The 17136-nt window shown below is 44.2% G+C and overlaps 2 protein-coding genes and 1 non-coding gene across 5 annotated transcripts; 2 read left to right on the top strand and 1 right to left on the bottom strand.

Annotated features, from left to right (window-relative positions):
* Positions 1 to 1014: 1014 nt before the first annotated feature.
* Positions 1015 to 2250, bottom strand: LOC124037305 (protein chibby homolog 1-like). The gene is given in 6 exon segments (XM_046352014.1): positions 1015 to 1278; positions 1427 to 1508; positions 1510 to 1535; positions 1619 to 1620; positions 1680 to 1785; positions 1897 to 2250. Coding segments are annotated over 6 exon segments (381 nt in total). The 5' UTR covers positions 1981 to 2250; the 3' UTR covers positions 1015 to 1197.
* Positions 2251 to 2708: 458 nt separating this feature from the next.
* trnar-ccu lies at positions 2709 to 2781 on the top strand. Its single transcript has one exon. It is a non-coding gene; the product is annotated as a tRNA-Arg (tRNA).
* Positions 2782 to 6111: 3330 nt separating this feature from the next.
* On the top strand, positions 6112 to 17078 carry LOC124037304 (phospholipase B-like 1). 3 transcript variants are annotated; one of them, XM_046352012.1, is made up of 11 exons: positions 6112 to 6293; positions 7043 to 7265; positions 7409 to 7492; positions 7710 to 7851; positions 8070 to 8180; positions 8526 to 8670; positions 9856 to 10056; positions 10901 to 11041; positions 11806 to 11991; positions 15809 to 15915; positions 16104 to 17078. In XM_046352012.1, the coding sequence occupies exons 1-11, from the start codon at positions 6218 to 6220 to the stop codon at positions 16284 to 16286; spliced, it is 1599 nt and encodes a 532-aa protein (XP_046207968.1). In that variant the 5' UTR covers positions 6112 to 6217; the 3' UTR covers positions 16287 to 17078. The 3 variants fall into 3 exon arrangements, with proteins under 3 accessions (XP_046207968.1, XP_046207967.1, XP_046207969.1); XM_046352011.1 differs by having other exon boundaries at positions 8046 to 8180; XM_046352013.1 differs by lacking the exon at positions 6112 to 6293 and having other exon boundaries at positions 7123 to 7303; positions 8046 to 8180.
* The last annotated feature ends 58 nt before the right edge of the window (positions 17079 to 17136 follow it).

Below are 17136 nucleotides of genomic sequence, written 5' to 3'. Positions count from 1 at the left end.
CACAGTTGATTTCTTCAAACCAAGCAGTTTACCTATTGCAGATTCAGTCTTCCCAGCCTGGTGCAGGTCTACAATTTTGTTTCTGGTGTCCTTTGACAGCTCTTTGGTCTTGGCCATAGTGGAGTTTGGAGTGTGACTGTTTCAGGTTCTGGACAGGTGTCTTTTATACTGATAACAAGTTCAAACAGGTGCCATTAATACAGGTAACGAGTGGAGGACAGAGGAGCCTCTTAAAGAAGAAGTTACAGGTCTGTGAGAGCCAGAACTCTTGCTTGTTTGTAGGTGACCAAATACTTATTTTCCACCATCATTTGCAAATAAATTAATAAAAAATCCTACAATGTGATTTTCTGGATTTTTTTTCTAATTTTGTCTGTCATAGTTGAAGTGTACCTATGATGAAAATTACAGGCCTCTCTCATCTTTTTAAGTGGGAGAACTTGCACAATTGGTGGCTGACTAAATATTTTTTTGCCCCACTGTAAGTTCAAAGATGAAAAAGCCTGGAAGGAGGAGATGACTAGAAATGATTCAGTTGACCGTTTTATCTGTGGATTAATTGTCAGGTAAATAACAACTCAATGCTTATATCCCAGGATAAATTAGCTAGCAACAGCAAGCTAGCTAAATAGGACAAATTAGCTAGGAAGTGCAAGCTAACTAGCTAAATTACCATAAATGTTTAATGCTTTTCGACCTGTTCCCAAATGAATATAATTGGTTCAGAGTTCGTTTTGATATTTTAACCTGCGTGTCGCGATCGCGTTTGGTGTAGGGGGACAAAATACATTTATGCACGATGGCGCACGCACGCACGCAGACGGTTTGGGTTCTGTGTCAGGCACTGTATCTCAGTGCTAGAGGCGTCACTACAGACCCTGGTTCGATTCCAGGCTGTATCGAAACCGGCTGTGATCGGGAGTCCCATAGGGCGGCACACAATTGGCCCAACGTCATCCGGGTCAGGGTTTGGCCGGGGTAGGCCTTCATTGTAAATAATAATTTGCTCTTAACTGACTTGTTTAGTTAAATAAAGGTTTTAAAAAATTAAGAATTTGTTCTTAACTGACTTTCCTGGTTAAATAAAGGTAAAATAAATCAAATACAATTAATTGGTCACTAACACTCACGATCCTTTATCTATTCCCTTCTTCATTTTCAGGTATCACTGGGAACCTGTCTGTCATTTTCTATTCATCACTTCTTCCTTCGACTGTGAATCTTCATCTTTTCCAGCTCCTTCTCCATCAGGTGATACTCTGCAGTGGTTTCTGACAACTTAAGAAAAAGGGAATCAGTTACTTGCTCCGATAAATTATTAATAATGGCCTATAAAGGGAATCCCGTATTAAAGGTTAATTGTATGGCTTATACTGTATCTATGCAACTGTATTCAATGGGATGCTTCAAGCTGATGAGACTCTACCATGTCCAACAGGAGGTCAATCTTCAGCCCGAGTAGGTTGTTCTCCTTTTCAAGCTATAGGTTGCTATTTTTCAGTCTGCGCCTCCTTCCCAGATACATTCCCTTCAGACTGTTGAGGCGAGAAACAAAACAGCAAATGAAAAAGAAAAACAAATAAAATGCAAATATCTGTGGTGATCAGATAGATCAGACTTCTTACAGTAGCAGTGCAGACAGTGCAGGTTTCTACTACATTTAATTGATGATCAATTACCAGCAATCCATTGTCCGTCTTCAAATGTCGAGCTATGGCCCCCAATGTTCATAACAGGAGCTCCATACTCAAGACCCAACTCTATTTCCCTCGTAGACCAATCCAACTAGTCAACAAATTAAGAGGGGAGATGTAGAAACTTCCTTCACATAAAAGACAACAGAGGCACATTGTGCAGAATGTTTTTGGGCGTGAGAGAGAAATTTCCTCAACTCACCGTGTGCAGATTTAAGACAGAAACAAACTTGCGATGGTTATTATTTGGACAGAAGGTGTTGCCAAAAAGCAGCATCTTCGTCATCAGCTGCGTTATATATTGTGAGACAAATATATATTGTAGAGGATTAATGTTAGATTGGTAACTTCTTATTTTGCAGCTTTGGAAATAATAGTCAAATAACGTTAGCTACGTAGCTAGCTAAAGTTAGCATAGCATTGCAAACTAAGATTACCAACAGCAACAATATTACGCCACTATCTTCGTCGTTTATTTAATCCTATATTAAAATAGTTAGCTAAATGACTGTACAACGCTTTTATTGATCTAGCTAATTCGTTATCTTTGGTTAGCAGAGGCTTCCCTTCTCTTTCTAGCCCAGCAAGCGGCTTTTTACAGACATGCAGGTTACTGCGCAAGTGCTACAGATCCATTGTGTCTAAACAGGTAATAATGGAAGAATTTACAAATGGAAACACAGCATTTGATTTGGATGATATCAAATCACTTTGCATTTTTATGAATTTTTACTGTAACTACATACCATTGGATTCTTTATAGTTGGACAAAGTCTACATTTCATCCTTGTAATAATGTAAACACTTGATAAATGCCCCCGCTGTTTAGTTTGAGTGGGATAAGCCATCAACGTGAACGCATCACCATGGTGAAAGCGTCTCTTTGTTTACCGAATACTGTTTCCCCGTGAAATATTTTTTCCTGTGTAATTACATAACTGTCATAGATTTATCGTCATATAGCCCCTGGATAATGAATGATATAATGGCCAGATCCCGTTCTATTCATAACAAGCCCCAGTGGCCTAATGGATAAGGCACTGGCCTCCTAAGCCAGGGATTGTGGGTTCGAGTCCCATCTGGGGTGAATATTTTGTCCATTAAATTGTTTATAAATAACAGTGTCAACAACTAAATGCAATGATGGATTATTTCACACAAACATTTGATTATATGTCAATTATTTATCTTGTCTTAACATTTATACTGAACAAAAATATTAAGCAACATGTTATTTTTTTATTTTTATTATTTCACCTTTATTTAACCAGGTAGGCTAGTTGAGAACAAGTTCTCATTTACAACTGCGACCTGGCCAAGATAAAGCAAAGCAGTGCGACACAAACAACAACACCGAGTTACACATGGAATAAACAAGTCAATAACACAATAGAAAAAGAATGAAAGTCTATATATAGTGTGCAAGTGGCGTGAGGTGGTAAGGCAACAAATAGGCCATAGTAACAAGTAATTACAATTTAGCTAAATTAAGACTGGAGTGATAGATGTGCAGATGATGATGTGCAGGTGTTGGTCCCATGTTTCCTGGCCTGAAATGTTTCATACACACAAAAAGCTAATTCCTTTCAAATTTTGTGCAGAAATGTATTTACATCTCTGTTAGTGAGCATTTCTCCTTTGCCAAGATAATCCATTCACCTGACAGGTGTGGAATATCAAGAAGCTGATTAAACAGCATGGCCATTACACAGGTGCACCTTGTGCTGGGGACAATAATAGCCACTCTAAAATGTGCAGTTTTGTCACACAACACAATGCAATAGATGTCTCAAGTTTTGAGGGAGCATGCATGTCATGTTTTGTCATTTATTATCTTGTCTTGTCCCTGTGCTTCCCATGCTATTCGTTTCCCTCTGCTGGTCTTATTTGGTTCTTTCCCTCCTTCTAGCCCTCTCTCTCCCCTCCCTCTCTCACTCTCTCGCTCTCTCTTCTCTCTATCGTTCAGCTGTTCCTATTCCCCTAATCATCATTTAGTCTTCCCACACCTGTTCCCGATCCTTTCCCCTGATTGGAGTCCCTATTTATTCCTTTGTGTTCCGTTCCTGTCCCGTCGGTTCCTTGTATTGTATTCACCATGCTGTGATTGCGTTTCGCCCTGTCCTGTCGTGTTTTTGCTATGATTGTGTATCTGTCCTGTCGTGTTTTTGCCTTCATCAGATGCTGCGTGTGAGCAGGTTTCTGTCGAATCTGTGGCCGCTTCTCCAGTTGTTTCCCCTCTACAAGTCTAGAGGATTTCTGTTATTCCGTTTTGGACTTAAATAAACTCTGTTTCTGTTAAGTCGCTTTTGGGTCCTCTTTCACCTGCATGACAATGCAATTGGCATGCTGACTGCAGGAAAGTCCACCAGAGCTGTTGGCAGAGCATTTAATGTTAATTTACCTCTACCATATCTCTATATCTACCATAAGCCACCTCCAACGTCATTTTAGAGAATCCAACAGGCATCACAACCGCAGACCACGTTTAGCCATGCAAGCCCAGGACCTCCACATCTGGCTTCTTCCATTGCAGCATCGTCTGAGAACAGCCACCCAGACAGCTGATGAAACTGAGGAGTATTTCTGTCTGTAATAAAGCCCTTTTGTGGGGAAAAACTAATTCTGATTGGCTAGGCCTGGCTCCCCAGTGGGTTGGCCCCAAGTGGGTGGGTCTATACCTCCCTGGCCCACCTATGGCTGCGCCCCTGCCCAGTCATGTGAAATCTATAGATTAGGGCCTAATGAATTTATTTTGTGTGACTCATTTCCTCATATTCCTCATATCCACGACTCAGTAACATCATTGAAATTGTTGCATGTTGCGTTAATATACAGTGCATTCGGAAAGTATTCAGACCCCTTGACTTTTTCCACTTTGTTACCTTACAGCCTTATTCTAAAATGTATGAAATCGTTTTTTCCCCTATCAATCTAAGCACAATACCCCATAATGACAAAGCAAAAACAGGTTTAATTTTCTTTTTGCTAATTCATAAAAATAAAAAAAAGCATTCTTGGGTATGACACTACAAGCTTGGTACACCTGTATTTGGGCAGTTTCTCCCATTCTTCTCTGCAGATCTTCTCAAGCTTTGTCAGGTTGGATGGGGAGTGTCGCTTCACAGTTATTTTCAGGTCTAGCCAGAGATGTTCGATCGGGTTCAAGTTCAGGCCCTGACTGGGCCACTCAAGAACATTCAGAGACTTGTCCCGAAGCATTGTCCTGATGGAAGGTGAACCATCGCCCCAATCTGATGTTCTGGGCACTCTGGAGCAGGTTTTCATCAAGGATCTCTCTGTACTTTGCTTCGTTCATCTTTCCCTCGATCCTGACTAGTCTCCCAGTCCCTTCCTCTGAAAAACATCCCCACAGCATGATGCTGCCACCACCATTCTTCACCGTAGTATTGGTGACAGGTTTCTTCCAGACGTGACGCTTGGCATTCATGCCAAAGAGTTCAATCTTGGTTTCATCAGCCCAGAGAATCTTGTTTCTCATGGTCTGAGAGTCTTTTGGTGCCTTTTAGCAAACTCCAAGTGGGCTGACATGTGCCTTTTACTGAGGAGTGGCTTACGTCTGGCCAAAAAGGCCTGATTGGTGAAGTGCTGCAGAGATGGTTGTCCTTCTGGAAGGTTCTCCCATCTCCACAGAGGAACTCTAGAGCTCTGTCAGAGTGACCATCGGGTTCTTGGTCACCTCCCTGACCAAGGCCCTTGGTGGTTCCAAACATCTTCCATTTAAGAATGATGGAGGCCACTGTATTCTTGGGGACCTTCAATACTGCAGACATTTTTGGTACCCTCCCCCAGATCTGTGCCTCAACACAATCCTGTCTCGGCGCTCTACAGACAATTCCTTCGAACTCATGTGTTGGTTTTTGCTATGACATGCACTGTCATCTGTCGGACCTTATATAGACAGGTGTGTGCCTTTCCAAATAATTTCCAATCAATTGAATTGACCAAAGGTGGACTCCAATCAAGTTGTAGAAACATCTCAAGGATGATCAACGGAAACAGGATGCACCTGAGCTCAGTCAGTTTTGAGGGTCTGAATACTTATGTAAATAAGGTATTTTAAAAATATTTTTGAAAAAAACAATAAGAACCTGTTTTCGCTTTGTCATTATGGGGTATTGTGTGTAGATTTCTATTTATTTAATACATTTTAGAATAAGGCTAACGTAACAAAATCTGGAAAATTTCAAGGGGTATGAATACTTCCCAAAGGCACTGTATTTTTCAGTATCGGATTGTAGTTGGAAATGTGTAGCAAACATCCTAGAAAAGATAAATTGATGTTTATCATGTAGCCTTTAGCCAATTGAAGAGCGCTTCTTAACGTTCGTCCAATCATATGTCTAGTTTATTATCTGCTTAGGTCCCACATGAATTTAAGTCGATTCCCCCAATTGAACGTAAATTTGACGCTGGAGTGACCAGCAAATGTCATATGTTATTGCCTTTAGAATAGGCACTTTAAACGTATCATTCTATTAACATTAGAACAGATCAATTAAGATATGGCTTTGAGAGGGGAGCAGAGAGAATTCCTTGTTATTTTGTGCGTCTTGGCTGCAGCCCTCGTGCAAACTTACCGTAAGTCTTCATTCAATATTTTTCAATATTCCTCTTTGCCTTTCGATATTAATAAATTAGCCAAATTATGTTAAACGTAATTTGTTCATTCATTGTATCCAAGAAACTGCATAAATGTGCAAGAATAGGTGGATGGGAGCGGTACAACCTCTTGTGAATTGTGGCAAGGTTTGATTGACATGTCATGTCAGACAGGTATAATTCGCACGAGTAGTAGCAGAGAACCCCCAGAGTGAACATTTTGGATGGTGCGTAGGCTACATTGCCAGACACTTTTTTTTTCTTGGTGACGCAGATCCCAAAAAATCATACACAATAATATTTACCGCCCTATTTGCTTAATGATATATTTTTATTCTGTATTCCACTCAGTATTTCTATACAGTGTGAAAGTCAGTAAAATGGATTGATAAAATACATTGTAACTATTTGAACATCCACTCCGAGGTAAACATTGCCTGGTAATAGGTCTATTGTATGCAATTCATTAGCTCAATATGTGCTTCTACACCTGCATTGCTTGCTGTTTGGGGTTTTAGGCTGGGTTTCTGTACAGCACTTTGAGATATCAGCTGATGTAGGAAGGGCTATATAAATACATTTGATTTGATTTGAATATCCCTATTCTTCAATCCATACAATCCATTCAGCTGAATACACAGACAATACACTTTTGCTTAGCTTCTATCCACCACCCATGAGCGTTCTTCTAATATGGTGTGTTATTCATCCCTGTCCCCCTGTGGTAGAGATCCAAGAGGCCACTGTGTACTGGGATGCTGCCCAGAAGAGTGTGATTCTGAATGAGGGGGTGTTGGAGAAAGAAGGGGGTGCCTATGGCTATTACAATGACACTCTCCTCTTGACGGGCTGGGGGGTGCTGGAGATTCGGGCAGGGTACGGGGAGACCCCCGAGAGTGATGAGACCACCTCCTTCTTGGCTGGGTATCTGGAAGGGTTCCTCACCGCAGAGTGATTGCTTTCACTGCTTTGTTACAAATGACACTGATGTTCGTGTTATCTTTATTTAGCCCTGTTCAAGCCTATACATTCATTATAGAAATCCTTCAGGAAATGTTGAAGACATTTTGACCCTGGCTTTCTCTCTCCATCAGGCAAATGTTTAGCCACTATGCCAACATATATCCCCAGATGATTAAAGATGAGAAGATTCTGGACCCCTTGAAAGATTTCATGATGTAAGATTCCCATTTATGCTATAGACAATCTTTTCCGTTCTGTGGACTACCAAATCACTGTCGAAAGCTCTTGAGGACCACCATTCGTGGAATCGCATATTTTCTTTTTTACATCAAATATCATGACAGTCAAATGTAGTCAATTTTAGCAGTCAATGTAACAAATGAAAGCCTATAATAATAATTATAATGACTGAATACCTGAGTCGGTCCACAGTAAACAGGACTACTGGACCAGAGAGCAGGTGAAGTTGAGGAGAAACAGTGACCCCTTGTGGTTACATGCAGGACTGATCCTGGCTCAACTGGATGGGCTACAGGCTGGAGCTGCATACTGGGCCAAGAGCAGGCAGAGAGAGGTGTGTGTGTGTTCTGTGTGTGTGGGAGCGAGAGAAAAGTGTGAGGGACTGAATGTCAGAACTGAAGGGAATTGTGTTTTGACGATAATCTTCTGTGTGCGAGCATCAGATTTTCCTCCAACCTAATGGGATCTGTTCCCAATCCTTTATGCAAATCCCAACTGAACCTTTTCTTCCACCTTTCCACGTCCTAGCCTCTGTCTATGTTTGCGCTGCAGTTTCTGAATGAAGTTGGAGACCTGCTGGACCTGATTCCAGCACTGACTCCACGCTTCAACTCCTCCCGAGGCCCTGTGCCAGGAATGGGCCACTGCTCAGCTCTCATAAAGGTCAGGAGTCAAGTGAATTTGGCTAGGTCTGGTTGTTTGTTGAGCTCATGATTGGTGGTGTTTATAGTTGATTTATAGCTGACTTGCATATCATCCTCATTAGTGGAGTTATACAATGCGATTTCCATAATCTACAAAAGATATTCAGCCACTGTTAAAGCATATTGGTTTATAATGATGTAGATTCCTTTTTTATTGAGCATTCATTTTACTACAGGAGTGGATTAATACCTTTCTCACGTCCAGTTTTCTCTTCAGTTCATGCATGAGGTAGTGAGGACGGTACACTTTAAGTCTGCGATGTATCACCATGTGTTTGGTGTCTTTGTCCTGTTCTCTCTCTAGGTTCTGCCAGGCTTTGAGAACCTGCTGTTAGCCCACTCCAGCTGGTTCAACTACGCTTCCACCATGCGTATCTACAAACACTGGGACTTCAGGCTGGCCGACACACACACCGCCACGGGCAAGATATCCTTCAGCAGCTACCCTGGTAAAGGAACATGAGTGATTGAATTTGATTGATAAAGCAATTTATATAGTGTTTTATCTTGTATTGATCCCTTATTTTACCAGGTGAGTTGACTGGGAACCCCTTCTCATTTACAGCAACGACTCAGGGAATAGTTACAGGGGAGAAGAAGGGGCTAATGAGCCAATTGTAGGCTGGGGATGATTAGGTGGCCATTATGGTATGAGGGACAGATTTGGAATTTAGCCGGGACACCAGGGTCAACACCCCTACTCTCACGATAAGTGCCATGGGATCTTTAGTGACTACAGAGAGTCAGGACACCCATTTAATGTCCCGTCCGAAAGACTGCACACTACACAAGGCAATGTCCCCAATCACTGACCTGGGATATATATATATATATATTTTAGAACAGAGGAAAGAGTGCCTCCTACTGGCCCTCCAACACCACTTCCAGCAGCATCTGGTGTCCCGTCCAGGAACTGACCCTGTTTAGCTTCAGAGGCATGCCAGCACTGGGATGCAGGGTATTATGCTGCTGGCTGATATTGTGGTATTGGGGAGAACTCTTCTTATTAACTATCCATGTGTAGCACCCATCTACCTAATATGGCTGAAAAAAGCAGCCTGAGACTGTCTTGTACAATACAGACTCCACCAGTCTTGAAAATTGGAAAGTTTAGTAATATACAGTTGCAACGGAAGGATGATTGATGTAGACTCGTAGCCTGGTGGGGTTAAGTGATGTTATTGAAGATTTGCCATTTTCCCTGTCATACATTATCTTACAGGCCCCATCACCATTAAAACTGAAGTGGCTTAAAAGTGCTATTTTTAGAGTTAAGCAGGGAATGTTATCTCACTCAGTGCAGAAACACACTACATTAAAAGCTACTAAAATATAATCCGGGTGCTAGGATTTGAATCCATCTAGCCCTTCTGTGCACAAGCTTACCACTGTCTCTCGGGACTGAAATCTACTACATTATAATGACATTTTTAATTACCCTGTGGTGCTAGGAATGTTACACCTCACATATGTCCTTACCCTTAGCCCAACTTCTTTTTTCTCTACACTATAGTGCAAGGGATGCTAGGCTATACTACTCCCACATCCCACTCCAAGTCCCCACATGTCCTCACCCCTTCATGTCCCCTCTCCTTTCCTAACTAGCCATGCACTTATCTCCTCTCTCCTCCCAGGCTTCCTGACATCATTGGATGACTTCTACATGCTGGGCAGTGGGCTGCTGATGACTCAGACCACCAACAGTGTCTTCAACACCTCTCTGTTCACCCTGGTCACCCCCCACAGCCTGCTGGCCTGGCAGAGGGTGCGGCTGGCACACGCCCTGGCACGCACTGGGGAGCAGTGGGCTCACATCTTCTCTAAGTACAACTCCGGTAATGCCTGGGGTGTGGAGGACTTTTGTGGGATTGGGTTTTGTGATTTGTGTAATAACCTGTACTTGCATGAATAACCTATGAGCTTGTGTTTAGGTGTGGTGTGAGTATAGACTTTGTGATTTGTCTGCTACTGTACTTGTTAAGGATTGTAGTTTGTGTTGAATTGATTGTTGCATAGTATGGTAAATGGCGGAGTATGTTAAAGGAAAAGGAAAGGGGGATACCTTGTAAGTTGTACAACTGAATGCCTTCAACTGAAATGTGTCTTCCGCAGTTAACCCAACCCCTCTGAATCAGAGAGGTGTGGGGGGCTGCCTTAATCGACATCCACGTCTCCGGGCGCACAACGGCTATGTGATGTATTGCCTTAGGCCCTGACCACAGACGGTTCCTGACCACAGATGATGGAACCGTCCTGTTCTCTAAGGATGTACTGTAGTCTGTCTTTGTTAATAGAGCCACCGCAGTAGGAGATGACATAACTTGTTGCTTAGGAGGAACTGTACAGCTTGTTCTCAATGAGAGGACTGACTGGCCATAGCCTCTGTGTCTCTGGCACCTACTATAACCAGAACGTGACACCTGATACGTTCCCATTATGATCGTATACATGCAAACTCTGCTCACCAGTTCCTAGTTCAAATACCCTTTTTCCCCCTTCTTTTTGTCTGAGTATCTGCATGCTCTAGTGTAGTGCATGTGTACACCACAGTCCCAAGCCATGACATACTGCATATCAGGAGGTGACTCCTTTCTCCTCATTTCAAGGAGCTGTAATAACCAGTAGATAATCAACACCAAACCAAGTTTAACACAACTACATTTCCCCTCCCCTCCTCAGGAACCTATAACAGCCAGTACATGGTGCTGGATCTGAGCAGGGTGTCGTTGGGGAGGAGTATAAGGGATGGGGCTCTGACTGTGGTAGAGCAGATACCAGGACTGGTGGTACACTCTGACCAGACACAGGCCCTGCGACAGGGTAAGGGACCGTCTCATTTCAGTCTGTTGATATAACGCTAAACTGGTGGATATACATGGGTTATATGCCATCCTAATTGACACTCTAGGATTAATAAAGTCTTATGGGATGTTATTAATTGATTGAAAGCTGATATGTTGCAAAATGTATTTTCAAAGTCTGGGGGGAGAAGGATAATGCATTGTTTGATTAATGTAATTAAATGGCAGCTGTTATAGCCATGATTATAAAATAAAATAGTTTTATGTGCATATTACTTCAAGTAATAATAATGTATTATAAACCCATGTCAGCTGGGCACCAATATGTGACACTTAAAGGCCCAGTGCAGTCAAAATAGAGGGTTTTCTGTGTTTTATATGTATTTCCACACAGGTTGGAATAATACTGTGTAATTGTGAAAATTATGAGAATGCCCTTTTTAGTGTAAGAGACATCACCAGGCAGTATAACTTCTCTGCCAATAACAGCTAGTTTTCCTCTCCCTAATCCGACCACTCCCAGACAGTCGTAGCGAAATTCTTGCTTGAGAAATTGATCTTGCTAAGAAACTATTTTTGTTTCTTTTTGACCATTTTCATTGAAAACAATTACAGTAAGGTATTTACTTCTTACCCAGAAATGATTTGATATTGAGATGAAACAGCTGCATTGGTCCTATAAAAAAATGAATCATGTTGGTTGTTTCAGTCTCTCAGCATCTGATATATCCCTACTTCACCATTCCTACATTATTCTTGTCTTTCTCCTGTTCCCTCCGGCAGGCTACTGGGCGTCCTACAACGTGCCCTTCCATGCAGACATCTACAACCTGAGTGGCTACGGGGTCATGTGGAGGAAGCATGGAGAGGACTTCTCCTATGACCTCTGTCCCAGAGCCAAGATCTTCCGCAGGGATCAGTCCAAGGTTACAGACCTCGCCTCCCTCAAACACATCATGAGATACAACAGTGAGTGCTGCAGCCCCTCTCAAGATGGCGCCGACAGATGGTCACCTCACTTGTCACGCCCTGACCTTAGAGATCCTTTTTATTCACTATTTTGGTTAGATCAGGGTGTGACTAGGGTGGGTACTCTAGTTTTTGCATTTCTATGTTGGCCTGGTATGGTTCCCAATCAGAGGCAGCTCTATCGTTGTCTCTGATTGGGGATCATATTTAGGCAGCCTTTTCCCACCTGTTGTTTGTGGGATCTTGTTTTTGTATTGTTGCTTTTGAGCTGAACGTTTCGTTGGTTACTCTTTCTTGTTTTGTTGCGGGTTATCATTAATAAAAATGATTAACCTACACCACGCTACATCTTGGTCCGAACATCCTTACAATGACGAGCGTTAGAGAAGATCCCACCACCCACGGACTAAGCAGCGTGCCCAGGAGGAGCAGGGATCATGAGCCAGGGAGGAAAGCCGGGAGTGGAGGACATCCTGGACGTGGGACGAAATCATGGCAGGAAACCGAAGCCTGCCATGGAAGCAGGCAGAGGCAGCGAAGGAACAACAACGACAACACCGGGGTTCGCGACTCCGATGGAAGCCTGAGAGGCAGCCTCAACATTTCTTTTGGGGGGGATGGCACACAGGTTGGTCAGTGGAGCCAAGGTGTGAACCAGAGCCCATCCACACGGGGTGGTCTGCGGATCCGAGGGTTGAACCAGAGCCAGTCTGGGAGAGGAAGGTGAACTTGGAGGGGAGTGAAGGGAGTGAATCAGAGACAGGAGTTGATGGGGAAATTGGAGGAGAGTGTTATGAGAGAGCTGTTGTGTTGGTGCATGAGTCACGACATTCACCCTAAGGCGCGTGTCCTCGGGTTAATGCCACCTGAGTCAGCTCTCCGTACTCGCCCTGAGGAGCTTGCTAGCTGCCTGGTGAAGACTGTGCCGGCCCCACACACCAGGTCTCCAGTACGCCTTCTCAGCCCTGCACGTCCTGTGCCAGCTCTCCGCACTCGCTTTGAGGAGCGTGTTATCGTTCCGGTACAATGTGTGCCGGTTCTACATACCGTGTTTCCAGTGCGCCTCCACAGCCCGGTACGTCCTGTGCCAGCTCCCCGCACTTGCCGTGCGAAGGTTGTCATCTGTCCAGGACACATTGTGCCAGCTTTACGTTCCAGACCTCCAGTGCGCTTCCACAGCCCGATACGTCCTGTGCCAGCTCCAAGCACCAGGCCTCCTGTGCGTCTCCCCAGCCCAGTACGTCCTGTGCCGGCTCCACACTCCAGACCTCCTGTGCGTCTCCCCAGCCCGGTACGTCCTGTGCCGGCTCCACACTCCAGGCCTCCTATGCATCTCCCCAGCCCGGTACGTCCTGTGCCAGCTCCATGCACTAGGTCTCCTGCGACTGTCTGCAATCCAGAGCCTCCAGCGTCGGCAGTCCAGAGCCTCCCGCTTCGGTCGGAAGTCCAGAGCCTCCACCGACGGTCTGCAGTCCGGAGCCTCCAGCGACGGTTCCCAGTCCGGAGCCTCCAGCGACGGTTCCCAGGCCGGAGCCAGTCCGGAGCCTCCAGCGCCTCGCACCCGAACAAATGAAACAACTTTGCGTGCTTTGAGGAATACAGTGCCACCGACACGGCCCGCTACCAAAGACTGTGGGCTCCCCTTTAACGTGGCCGATGTGAGTAAAACATTTAAACGTGTTAACCCTCGCCAGGCTGCCGGTCCAGACGGCATCCCCGGCCGAGTCCTCAGAGCATGCGCAGACCAGTAGGCTGGTGTGTTTACGGACATATTCAATCAATCCCTATCCTAGTCTGCTGTCCCCACATGCTTCAAGATGGCCACCATTGTTCCTGTTCCCAAGAAAGCTAAGGTAACTGAACCAAATGACTATGGCCCTGTAGCACTCACTTCTGTCATCATGAAGTTCTTTGAGAGACTAGTCAAGGATCATATCACCTCCACCCTACTTGATACCCTAGACCCACTGCAATTTGCTTACCGCCCCAATAGGTCCACAGGCGATCCAATCGCCATCACACTGCACACTGCCCTATCCCATCTGGACAAGAGGAATACATATGTAAGAATGCTGTTCATTGACTAAAGCTCAGCATTCAACACCATAGTACCCTCCAAACTCATCATTAAGCTTGAGAACCTGGGTCTCAATCCTGCCCTGTGCAACTGGGTCCTAGACTTTCTGACAGATCGCCCCCAGGTGGTGAGGGTAGGAAACAACATCTCCACTCTGCTGATCCTCAACACTGGGGCCCCACAAGGGTGCGTTCTCAGCCCTCTCCTGTACTCCCTGTTCACCCTTGACTGCGTGGCCATGCACGCCTCCAACTCAATCATCAAGTTTGCAGAAGACACTACAGTGGTAAGCTTGATGACCAACAATGACGAGACAGCCTACAGGGAGGAGGTGATGATCGTGGACTTCAGGATACAGCAGAGGGAGCACCCCCTATTCACATCGACGGGACAGCAGTGGAGGAGGTGGAAAGTTTTTAAAGTTCCTCGGAGTACACATCACGGAGAAACTGAAATGGTCCACCCACACAGACAGCCTGGTGAAGAAGGTGCAACAGCGCCTCTTCAAACTCAGGAGGCTGAAGAAATTTGACTTGTCACCTAAAACCCTCACAAACTTCTACAGATGCACAATCGAGAGCATCCTGTCGGGCTGTATCACCGCCTGGTACGGCAACTGCACCGCCCTCAACCGCAAGACTCTCCAGAGGATAGTGCGGTCTGCACAACATCACCGGGGGCAAACTACCTGCCCTCCAGGACACCTACAACACCAGATGTCACAGGAAGGCCAAAAAGATCATCAAGGACAACAACCACCCGAGCCACTGCCTGTTTACCCCGCTATCATCCAGAAGGCAAGGTCAGTACAGGTGCATCAAAGCTGGGGCCGAGAGACTGAAAAACAGCTTCTATTTCAAAACCATCAGGCTGTTAAACAGCCATCACTGACACAGAGAGGCTGCTGCCAACATACAGACTCAAATCACTGGCCACTTTAATAAATGGATTTAATAATGTTATCACTAGTCACTTTAAAAAATGCCACTTTAATAATGTTTACATATCCTACATTACTCATATGTATGTATATAGGGTATTTTATACCATCTATTGCATCTTGCCTATGTCGTACGGCCATTGCACATCCATATATTCTTATTCCATCCCCTTACATTGTGTGTGTGTGTGTGTGTGTGTGTGTGTGTGTGTGTGTGTGTGTGTGTGTGTGTGTGTGTGTGTGTGTGTGTGTGTGTGTGTGTGTGTGTGTGTGTGTGTGTGTGTGTGTGTGTGTGTGTGTGTGTGTGTGTGTGTGTGTGTGTGTGTGTGTGTGTGTATAAGGTAGTCGTTGTGAATTTGTTAGATTACTTGTTAGATACTTGTTAGATATTACTGCACTGTCGGACTAGAAGCACCGGCATTTCGCTACACACGCATTAACATCTGTTAACCATGTGTATGTGACCAATAAAATTTGATTTGAGTATGATTTAGTCTGGAATGGGTTGGTAACTGTAGTTCTTTTATAATTAGGCAGATGCAGGCAATGCCAGGCCTGCAGGACCACTGGCCCTGTAGTGTCTAATCTTTTTTGCTACAACCGTAATCGGACTGGAGAGAATCGGGCCTTTCATTCTGGTCTGCTAAAGCTATCCCTATATCTATAGAATGAGAATTCAGGTGGAAATTAAATTATTCAACCCCACAAGGAGGATAGATCATCTTGCTGTGTGGGTCTACTAGATTGTCACACCTGCTGTTCCAACCTCTGAACTCAGTGCTTTTGAACTGTGTCTCCAGACTACAGGAAAGACCCTTACTCCAAGGGCCATCCCTGTAAAACCATCTGCTGTCGCAACGACCTGAGGCTGAAGAAACCACGTCCAGGAGGCTGCTATGACACAAAGGTCAGGGTTCAATTACCACCATGTCCACGCATTCGCACTCATAAAATAATATCAAAGGGAACATGATGGCACAATTTATACTCCTACGGTACATCACAATACTAAAATAACATTCAAGTAAAACAAAGGGCCATTTTTAATTATCTTCTCTCTCGCGCTCTCTCACTCTCTCTCCTTCCCTCTCCTAGGTGACAGACTTCCACCTGGCCCGTCAGTTAGCAGGCGAGGCAGTGAATGGTCCCACCACTCAGGGGGGCCTGCTTCCGTTCTCCTGGAGCCACTTCAACAGCACAGCCCACAAGGGTCTGCCGCAGTCATATAACTTCAGCTTCATCACCATGAAGCCAACTCTGTCACTACACCGGCCCTGAGAGGGGTCTGGGTTGTGTTCATAAGGGCATGCAACTTGATGAAAATAAGGGTTTCTTTTTGGACAAGTCCAGATAGTCCCTCTCTATTTAATTCAGTTATCTTCCATTTGGTGCTTAATGAAAATGACCCATGGGTCTGAAAGCACAGCGGGGCTAGAGAGTAAAGGAAGAAGTGGCCACCAGACACTTACCCAAGGCCTTTTTTTGTTGTTAACGAAATGGTTAGTTGCACTGATTATACTGTATCTTTGTTATGTGATTGTTAGTTTTGTATAATGTGTGTTCATTTGTGTGGTGTATATTCCTCTGAGTTAATGACTGAGCAGGCAGAGGTCATTACATGGTTCTATGTTTACAGTGCAGTCCAGTACATTGTGTCAGTCGGGGCTGGGGAACATGTAGCCTACGGGCCAATATTGACATTTACACACAATGATACCAGCTCAGACTTCTCATTTTGTGCCAGTTTGGTTCCCTGGTCTTGACTTGAACCAAAAGTGATGACTGGATGCCAATAATCAGGGAATTAGTTTTCTGTACAACATTATCAGGTTTGTGTGTTTTTCCTGAAGCCACCATATTGATACTCCCTGAAGAAGCAATCCTCAATAGGAATGAATGCAATTCCACAGTATTTCAATGAAATGTTTCAATTACAAAATGACATGTCTTTAGTGGGGACATTAGTACTATCAAAAAATCCACTGAAATGGTTTTATTTCAATTTGAATGTTTAGTTCACATAATATAATTTTAAAGGTGTCTGTAATAGAATAAACGTGGCAAAAACAATTGTAGACAATAAATGCATTTCTATAGCGTCCAAAATGTGTTTTTACCATCGAGTACT

This window comes from Oncorhynchus gorbuscha, linkage group LG06 (assembly GCF_021184085.1).
Source record: "Oncorhynchus gorbuscha isolate QuinsamMale2020 ecotype Even-year linkage group LG06, OgorEven_v1.0, whole genome shotgun sequence".
Taxonomy (NCBI): Eukaryota; Metazoa; Chordata; class Actinopteri; order Salmoniformes; family Salmonidae; genus Oncorhynchus; species Oncorhynchus gorbuscha.
This window is presented reverse-complemented; position numbering and strand designations above follow the sequence as displayed.

Bases quoted from the DNA above. Each gene is read 5' to 3' on its own strand.
- LOC124037304 (XM_046352011.1), top strand. From the start codon at position 6,218: ATGGCTTTGAGAGGGGAGCAGAGAGAATTCCTTGTTATTTTGTGCGTC. The intron at 6,294-7,042 runs GTAAGTCTTCAT...CCCCTGTGGTAG, and splicing joins AGCCCTCGTGCAAACTTACC to AGATCCAAGAGGCCACTGTG. The intron at 8,181-8,525 runs GTCAGGAGTCAA...TTCTCTCTCTAG, and splicing joins ACTGCTCAGCTCTCATAAAG to GTTCTGCCAGGCTTTGAGAA.